The sequence below is a fragment of the Gymnodraco acuticeps genome, unplaced genomic scaffold, assembly GCF_902827175.1.
Source record: "Gymnodraco acuticeps unplaced genomic scaffold, fGymAcu1.1, whole genome shotgun sequence".
NCBI lineage: Eukaryota > Metazoa > Chordata > Actinopteri > Perciformes > Bathydraconidae > Gymnodraco > Gymnodraco acuticeps.
This window is the reverse complement of record NW_022990487.1, coordinates 29402-39061: the sequence shown is the minus strand read 5'-3', so window position 1 is coordinate 39061 and position 9660 is coordinate 29402. Positions and strand designations below refer to the sequence as shown.

At 43.7% G+C, this 9660-nt stretch overlaps 1 protein-coding gene across 1 annotated transcript in view; it reads left to right on the top strand.

Moving 5' to 3' along the window:
• Positions 1–2055: 2055 nt before the first annotated feature.
• The window catches only part of LOC117552810 (nuclear receptor coactivator 2-like), a 28878-nt gene continuing 21273 nt past the window's right edge, over positions 2056–9660 (top strand). The window contains exons 1-2 of the mRNA XM_034226455.1: positions 2056–2186; positions 3015–3187. Coding sequence (XP_034082346.1) covers positions 2098–2186; positions 3015–3187 — 262 coding nt within the window. The 5' untranslated portion in view covers positions 2056–2097. The remainder of the gene's footprint in view (positions 2187–3014; positions 3188–9660) is intronic.

Here is a 9660-nt window from a genome sequence, read left to right as displayed (position 1 = left end):
AGTGGCCACAGGTTTATCGAGGCGCTTTACAGAGTTCAGGTGTTTAGCAGTCTTATTTGTACATTCAAATTTAAAGATGTATTCTTAATGCAGTATTGACCTGCTGCGTATTTTGGTTTTTGCACAAGGGGATAAAATGGGAATGGATATAAGAGATGCATCCTCTTATTGGCAGTAGTGCTTAAGATATGTACTATTTTCTACTACTTCATACCTTCACTGTCAGAGGAAATGTTTGTAGATTCTCTCTCTCGGTTTATTTAAACGCTCAGTCCTCATAAGAGCTGAAAGTAGGTCACTGTAGACCAGGAAGGAGCTCAGGTTTGCCTGGTCACCAGCTCCCCCTTAGCGTAGCATGCTGCGGCTAAGCTACGCTGCTACACACTGTTTCCTCCTTATGTAACGCTGAGTTTTCACAGCCGTTTCCATGGTGTCTGTCTGAGCTCACAACACAGCATGTCTGCAACCTTGTGCATCGTGCCGGGGAAAGTTCTTTCTCTCCGTTGCCTCTCACAGCTAATGGCTGCAGAAAGAGGAAGTCGTTTCCATGCTTTATTTATTTAAATATCACCATTTGTTTTGTGTTCACATCTCGTATGCAGCAGATAAATCGCTCCATATTGAAAAGTCCATTAGCTGCCATCAGATTGCTGTGCAGATGATGGTGGTAATTAATAAGGCATTACTTTGATCAATAATTGATTTGTCTTTCATTAAGTGGAGTTCAGCCTGACTCGCAGGGTAGGAGCAGCAGAGGAAAGTCAATGGAAAACATGAACAGTTTTTATCTTTTTAAATACACAAATCTTATTTTTTCTCCAAAACTAGATGGATCCTTCTGCTGTTGGGCAAATATCCTGCACACAAAGTTAAAGAAATCCCACAAAAACAACATTTTCCATGTTTTTTATGTGCATTTAATTTTTTTAAGTGCCATATTTGAGAGAATAGTTTCTCTAATTGAGTAAAAAGTAATAATTTGTGCAACTTTTAGCGTCAATTAAAGTTCCCTTTTGTCTTAGGCTTACCCTTAAACCTTGTGTTTAGATTATTGCATTCATTGGATATAAACATTTCAATGATAAAAACTAGATGAGAAATTAACTCTGAATCCAGAATCCATTTGCAACTGACCCAACAAATGGAAAAAGAACCCCTCGTTTGCTCTGCAGGTCTCCCAAAATCAAGTTGCTCCAAAGAGCTCTACGTAAATCCAGATTGAGAACACGACATGCGTTCGTATCGTAACCTGATGCATTACATCTCGGAGCAGCAGGAGCAGCGTGTCACTCTGGATCTCTCTTCTCTGAGATCTCGCGCGCCGCAGAAATGAGATTTCAACGTGACGGTTCCTCTCCGAGTGACCCTCCCCAGGTGAAGCCTCCTCGGTACACACATGTTGTGATTGTAAAGCCTCTCTGCGAGCGAGCTTCTCTTGGTCTCTTCTCTTCGAGCTGTGGGCAAAGCGCCGTGTTCTCATTTCAGAGTCTCCAGGGAGAGATGATTGAATCTCTCTCTGCGCTCCATTTTCACTCCTGTTCTCCTGGAGTGGATCAACCTGTGCCCCAAATGCAGGATCCTGTGTGTGTGTGTGTGTGTGTGTGTGTGTGTGTGTGTGTGTGTGTGTGTGTGTGTGTGTGTGTGTGTGTGTGTGTGTGTGTGTGTGTGTGTGTGTGTGTGTGTGTGTGTGTGTGTGTGTGTGTGTGTGTGTGTGTGTGTGTGTGTGTGTGTGTGTGTGTGTGTGTGTGTGTGTGTGTGTGTGTGTGTGTGTGTGTGTGTGTGTGTGTGTGTGTGTGTGTGTGTGTGTGTGGTGTGTGTGTGTGTGTGTGTGTGTGTGTGTGTGTGTGTGTGTGTGTGTGTGTGTGTGTGTGTGTGTGTGTGTGTGTGTGTGTGTGTGTGTTGTTGGCAGATGTTGGCATGCTCACACACCTTCAGTATATACGTCACTTTTTGTTATTCTGCAACACAAGGTTGAAATGCATTTAGACTGAGTTTATAGTCGATGCACGAACATATGAAGCTTTTTTTTAATTCACACGTGTTTTCATGCATTTTCCGTCTGTCTTTTCCTTCTCTAGACGCTGATATGCATTGAGGATGAGTGGAGTCGGTGAAAACCCATCTGACCCTGCCAGGGCAGAGTCACGGAAACGCAAAGAATGTCCTGCAGAACTTCTAGGACCCAGGTAAGACTTTCGAGGCTACATTTTGTAACTATACAAGTATGCAGCCGAGGCGTGTGTGGTCAGCGACTCTGACCCCTGCTTTGCAAAATTACCCGTTGCAAAACCATCAATTACCCATTTACCAAAGGTGATGGTTAGAGTAAAAGCCGGCCAGCCACATCTTAAATCCTGCACAGTAACAACCGGGTAGTTCCCATGAATGTCTGACTGCTCTAACCCCGGAGCACTGAACAATAAATCTGCATTATTTATCTGTAGACATGCACAAAGAGGGAGGGTTTCCTTTATTGATGCTCCATGTTGGCACCATGCAGAGGCCTAGGGATGCATTTCAAGCCATATGGAGAATAATTGACCCTCTTAAGGTTGGCAGCAGTCATTTGGCAGCTGCTTAATATCTTGACACAACAAAATATTTCAAGTCTTACGGTTTGTAAATGAAATGTATAGGTAAACAAACAAACCTTTTTTTAGTGATAAGTCAAGATGTTGACCAGACTGAGTTACGTCATGAACTGACGATATCAATACCGTTACCGACAAGTAACGACAAAAGTACTTTATTTTCATCACCTTCCTTTATTTAGCCAACATGAAAACAGATTGACGTTTTAATTAATTAATGGAGAAAATAACCAAATTAATCCAAAATGAATAATTGTTCACATGGAGAATAATTGACCCGAGCTGAATGCCTCTTCGTGTTTGCAGCAGACCCTTGGCAGCTGCCGTCTGAAATGAGAGGGATTTCTGCGCTGCTCTCGACGTGGAATCGCTCCTTCCATCCGTGCATGTGTCCACGCTTTAACTTGTTCTTCTCTTCTGCAGCCCAAAGCGGAGCAACGAGAAGCGAAACCGCGAGCACGAGAACAAATACATCGAGGAACTCGCCGAGCTGATCTTCGCCAACTTCAACGACATCGACAACTTCAACGTCAAGCCTGACAAATGTGCAATCCTGAAGGAGACTGTGAAGCAGATCAGACAGATAAAGGAGCAAGGTACAGTTGTGTTTCACTTAAAGGGGACCTATCCTGCAAAATGCACTTTGTTCTACATAAACGTGTGTCCCCGGTGCGTCGGGGAACTCACGCAGCGTCAGGGAATAAACCCCTCTCTCTTTTCCTCCGTACCCAAATCTTTTAAAAACGGGTGAACAACGAGCGGATACAGATTCCATCCGAGGTGACGTCAGCGGACCCACAAAGTGTTGCTGTCAGAAACAATGCCTGACGTGTTCTGGACGTCTTTGTTTACATTAGCCTCGCTAACACTCAGAGCTAACCTGCACTGCAGAGCACGTGTGAGCAGGAAAGCAGGAAATAAAAAGGAACTCACCTTGTGATAAACCCGCAAGAGAAAAAGCATTTGAGCTCCGTACTGTTCAGAGATAATCCTTGATGTGGTTTAGAACAGGATGACGTTTTATCAAAGTAGAATTTAACTTTATCTCCGGTAGAATTCTGATCAGGCATTAGCTCCGCCTCCTCTTCTTTCTTTTTTTCAAGCTAAGGACCCAAGATCCGCGTTTCTCTAACAGGGCTTCAAAGGAGGGGTTTGAGCAGAATGAGGCGTGGCTACAACGGGGGTCTGTTTGGTGTTTTGAAAAAGAAACTTCACAGACATGTTTTAGGTATGGAACTACAATATATGTTTCAACTATAGCATGATGGGTCCACTTTAAGACAACAACAACTAGTCAGACTTTCACTTCTGTTACGGTTCATGTTACCCTGGAAAAGGTCTGATGCATGACTTCATCTTTCTATCTGTTAAAATGCAAAATCTAAGATGATATGTCTCAAAGTGAAAAGCTTCCTGCAGCTAAAGTATGTATTTGTCATCTCTTCTGCTTCTCTGCATAAACACCTAACTCCTGCAATCTGACCCAACTCAGTTTGCTGTGAATTCCTAGTAATATTCTTAATTGTATTCCTAGGTTTTTAAAGGCTCCTATAAAACACAGGTGTTGGCATGTAAGGCCTTCGGACGATGCCTTTGGGCTCTGCTCCACAGGCTTATTGATGCTGTAACTAAAGCAGCTGATTTAATGTTCCCTCTGTCACTTCATCACATGCACGAAGCTGAGCGGGGGTTTAGTTGTTGGCCGAGTGTGTTTCCAGACATCAGGAGAAGGGATCAGGCTGTGCACTTTGCTGTGTTTTACTCTCCTCATGTGGAGTTGACCTCTTTCCCTTGTAGTTCTCCTTGGTTTCACATCCACACGGTTTCATTGTGAATAAGCTGGACCTCTCGAGGTGCTCGTGAATCACTGCGTCATCTTGATTTCTGTGACTCACACTCTGTTATGTAATGGTGAGCAATGTGATCACACACAACTACCGTCTGTCCTCCTCCTCTTCCTCCTCTTCCTCCTCGCTGTGGTTTCTCAACACGAGGCTGCAGTGACTCCTCTCCTGCGTCTGAAGGCAGGAAGTGTTTGCTTTTATATCCGAGCTGCTGCGGCATTTCTGCAGACATGCATTGTTCCTTCTGTTCGAGCTGCCAGCCTCGATTTGAAGATTGATTTGTTGTTGAATTGTCTCTTGATGCAAAAAGGCTCATTCTTAATGTGGAAAACGCCGTTTCAGCCTCTTGAATATGGAAATGTACATATTTTACTCGATTAAAGTGAATCGGTTTGGACAGACACAACAAGATATGTAAAGGCTTAATGTTTGTAGTATTGAAATTACATCTGTAAAAAAACAAAGCTTTTTGAATGACTAAGTCAAGATGTTGACCAGACGGCGCTCACGTCATGAAACAATAACTGTGATGCGATATCAAATCAAGTTTTATTTATAAGCACATTTTTAAAACGATTTTTGGTCGAGTCAACGTGCATATAATAAAAATTGTAGAGACACTTAACAGCAAATACAACACCCTCTGTCCTCAGACCCTCTGTCCTCAGACCCTCTGTCCTCAGACCCTCTGTCCTCAGACCCTCTGTCCTCAGACCCTCTGTCCTCAGACCCTCTGTCCTCAGACCCTCTGTCCTCAGACCCTCTGTCCTCAGACCCTCTGTCCTCAGACCCTCTGTCCTCAGGCCCTCTGTCCTCAGGCCCTCTGTCCTCAGACCCTCTGTCCTCAGGCCCTCTGTCCTCAGGCCCTCTGTCCTCAGACCCTCTGTCCTTAGACCCTCTGTCCTCAGACCCTCTGTCCTCAGACCCTCTGTCCTCAGACCCTCTGTCCTCAGGCCCTCTGTCCTCAGACCCTCTGTCCTCAGGCCCTCTGTCCTCAGGCCCTCTGTCCTCAGACCCTCTGTCCTTAGACCCTCTGTCCTTAGACCCTCTGTCCTCAGACCCTCTGTGCTCAGACCCTCTGTCCTCAGACCCTCTGTCCTCAGACCCTCTGTCCTTTGACCCTCAGTCCTTTGACCCTCACATCGTACAAGGAAACACTTCCGGAGAAACCCCACAGTTTAAAGGGAACATGGGAGAAACCTCAGGGAGAGCAACAGAGGAGGGATCCCTCTCCCAGGACCAGACGGCGCTCACGTCATGAAACACTAAAGATATCAACATGCAATATCATTCACGACTCACGAGTAAACATAAAAAACTACTATATATCTTTATCACCTTCCACCTTATTTTACTTATCTACATAAAACCGATTGAGGTGAAACTAATCCGATTTTTTTTTTTTAAATGAGGTGATATCTTAATCAATTAATTGAGAAAATAACCAGAAAATGTATTAAAAATGACAATAATTTGTAGTTGCAACTTGGATGCACTGAAAGATCATTTATATATATTTAATCTTAACTTAATGTAAAACCAACATTAGTTCCTTTCATGGTCCGTTAGTGTTCAAAATACTTGTTCATGGAGACATTACTGAATACTCTATACAGGGTTCCTACGGTCATTAAAAACCTGGAAAAGTCATGGAAATTCAAAATGCAAATTCCAGGTCCTGGAAAACAATATTGTTCCCCAAGTTTTGGAAAAGTCATGGAAATGTAACTAAAGTTGCATCAAATATAATTTATATTTTATCTAATCGCCGAAATAGTAATACTTTAACAATAATAAATACTGTATGTATAGTAATGAAACGTAACATGGTACTTAACTGACGGAGGTGTTTTGCTGGTGAGAGATTTTTACAATCCCGCCCTCTAGTCAGTGGCTTTAGCGATAGGCACAACATGTTTCATATGCAGACCTTATTTTCCAGCTTACCATGTTAAAATACAAATGTTTCAGTGGTACCGCTGAGAAGAGTAATGTTTTTGGTCATGGAAAATTAGGTAAAGGTCATGGAAAAGTCCATCCATCCATCCATCTTCTCCCGCTTATCTGTGGTCGGGTCGCGGAGGTAGCAGTTCCAGCAGAGAGCCCCAAACGTTCCTCTCCCCTCATCAACCAGCTCTGACTGGGGGATCCCAAGGCGCTCCCAGGCCAGCGAAGAGATATAATCCCTCCACCTGGTCCTAGGTCTACCCCTTGGTCTCTTCCCAGCTGGACGTGCCTGGAACACCTCCCTAGGGAGGCGCCCAGGTAGCATCCTAACTAGGTGCCCGAACCACCTCAACTGGCTCCTTTCGACGCGAAGGAGGAGCGGCTCAACTCCGAGTCCCTCCCTGATGACCGAACTTCTCACCTTATCCCTAAGGGAGACACCAGCCACCCTGCGGAGAAAACCCATCTCGGCCGCTTGTATCCGCGATCTCGTTCTTTCGGTCATGACCCATCCTTCATGACCATAGAAAAGTCATTGGTGAAAAAGTGTGTGAACTCTGTCTATAGTCTCTGTTCTAAATAACCGTCACTGAAACCCCTGGTTTTGTGATTTTAGGGACTTTTTTCAAAGATTCTGCTCATATCAAATCAGTGTGTCTGTGAGCACATCCCTCTCTTGGCTTGTTTGCAGTGTGTTGGTTTTTAATCGACAATATGTTGAGTTATGAAATCTTTATATACAGCTTATAGTTGAACAGCTTCCTTTACACTGAACCTCACGCTGGTGCCAAATCAGACAGAGAGGCAGCCAGCAGCGTTTTATTCATTATATACGTGTTGATGCACTAATACAGCACGATAAGAGGCACACATGTAGTGTACAGCAAGTGGTATCGATTATAGGGGTAGGTAAAACAATGCTATCTTTTACTGTAACATCTTAATCAATTTCACTATTTCCAAAATGATTTTTAAAGGCTTTCATAGAAAGAGAAGTTAGATATTGACACCTCAAATTAAGCATCATTTTGTGATTTATGTCAGAACCCAAAATACACTTATTTCATGCATAATGTATTCTTTTAATCGGCACATTTGTGGGAAATAAAAGGGCAGCTAGCGTAAGCCTACAATTATATTTATGTGACGGGTATAATTTGTAGAATAGAAAGGTTTGTAGTCGGTGAGGATTGAGGAAACATTTATCTCAGTGTTACCCTTGTGTGTTTACATTGCTGCTATCAGTTGATATAACCTTTAACGCACTTGGAATGAACGCTATCACATATTAAAACAAGTTCACAGCGGACTGCAGTAGATCCTGATATTAAGATAAGACGTACTTTATTAATCCAGCATAAAACAAAACGAGGCATTGCACAGAATAACAAATGAAAAGAGTAGAAATAAACTATTCTAAAATAGAAACATCTCAAAATAGAAATAAACCAGCATTAGAGTTAGAAAAATATACAGATGACCGTGAAGATAAAAAAACACTGAAGATGATATTATTTACATAAATATAAAACTATGTAATCCAGAATTGTGAATAGCTTCGTGACCCAGAATCGTGAGTTACTGAAAGACCCACAGCCCAAATATACTGTGGTAGTTCCTACAGATATGATATTAATCCTCTATGGACTCTGACTGTGATTGATGGGTCCTTCTCGGGGCCGGGTGCCGCTGTTTGGGCCCCGCTGGGCTCCTGCTGCTGCAAACATCATTACATCTGAAGGAGATGGATGTGTCTGAGAGCGAGAGCACACACCCCTACACCCAGAAAACACAAAGCAAGGACAGGATGTTTGCTTTCCAGCGCCGCGCTCTGTCACCATATGGCCAGCCCTCGTGTTGGCATGGTGCGACAGTTAAATGTGTCCCCCCCCCCCCCCCCCCCCCTCCTCCTCCTCTCCCCTCCCCTGCACTGCAACACCAACTCCTATTCCGCCTCTCATCATCGTCTCCAAAAGTAGGGCAGCCTACGCTCAACATAAGGCTCGCTGTGTGCTTATTAAAACACACACACAATGTAGATACACTCTCTCACACACACACACACACACACACACACACACACACAATCACAATGTAGATACACTCTCTCACACACACACACACACACACACAATGCAGATACACTCTCACACACACATACACACACACACACACACACACAGGGACAGTGCAGGTATACACTCTCACACACACATACACACACACATACACACACACACACACACAGAGGGACAGTGCCGGTACACACACACACACAGACACACACACAGAGGGACAGTGCAGGTAGGCACACACAATGCAGGTACACACTCACACTCTCTCTCACACACACACACACACACACAGACACACACACAGAGGGACAGTGCAGGTATACACACACAATGCAGGTACACACTCACACTCTCTCTCACACACACACACACACACACACAGAGGGACAGTGCAGGTACACACACACACACACACACAGAGGGACAGTGCAGGTAGACACTCACACACACACACTCACTCACACACACACACACACACACACACAGACAGTGCAGGTATACACACACAATGCAGGTACACACTCACACTCTCTCTCTCACACACACACACACACACACAGAGGGACAGTGCAGGTAGACACTCTCTCACACACACACACACACACACACACACAGAGGGACAGTGCAGGTAGACACTCACACACACACACACACACACACACAGAGACAGTGCAGGTAGACTCTCACACACTCTCATACTCACATGAAATCGTTGACGAGTACACAACAAAGGTGACTAAATATATTTTATTTGACTTGCCTTCGTAAAAACAGATTGTGGTGAAACTAATACGATAAAGAAAATGAAGTCTATCTTAAATAGCTGACTCTTTAATCATTTGGCTTTTTAATCAATTCATGGAGAAAATAACCAGCGAATGAATCCAAAGGACGATAATCCTTTATTGCAGCCCGGCTGATGAACCAGGGATGAATGAGAGATCTTTAATATAGATTTATTCTCAATTTAAAACCTAACGTAAAACCAATATGTGTTCCTTTCATTGCATCTCATCAGGTCCGTTATCGTCACACACTCCTCAGGTATCTGTACACGTTTTAATTTAAACGTGTACAGACATGTTAGACAGGTGAAACTGATGTCAACATTAAACAATGCCCTACAGATACGTTGCATTACAAACAAACACTAATGCATGACCTCAGAGGCTTAATAAGTAGGAAAAGGACTAGGAACGTTAT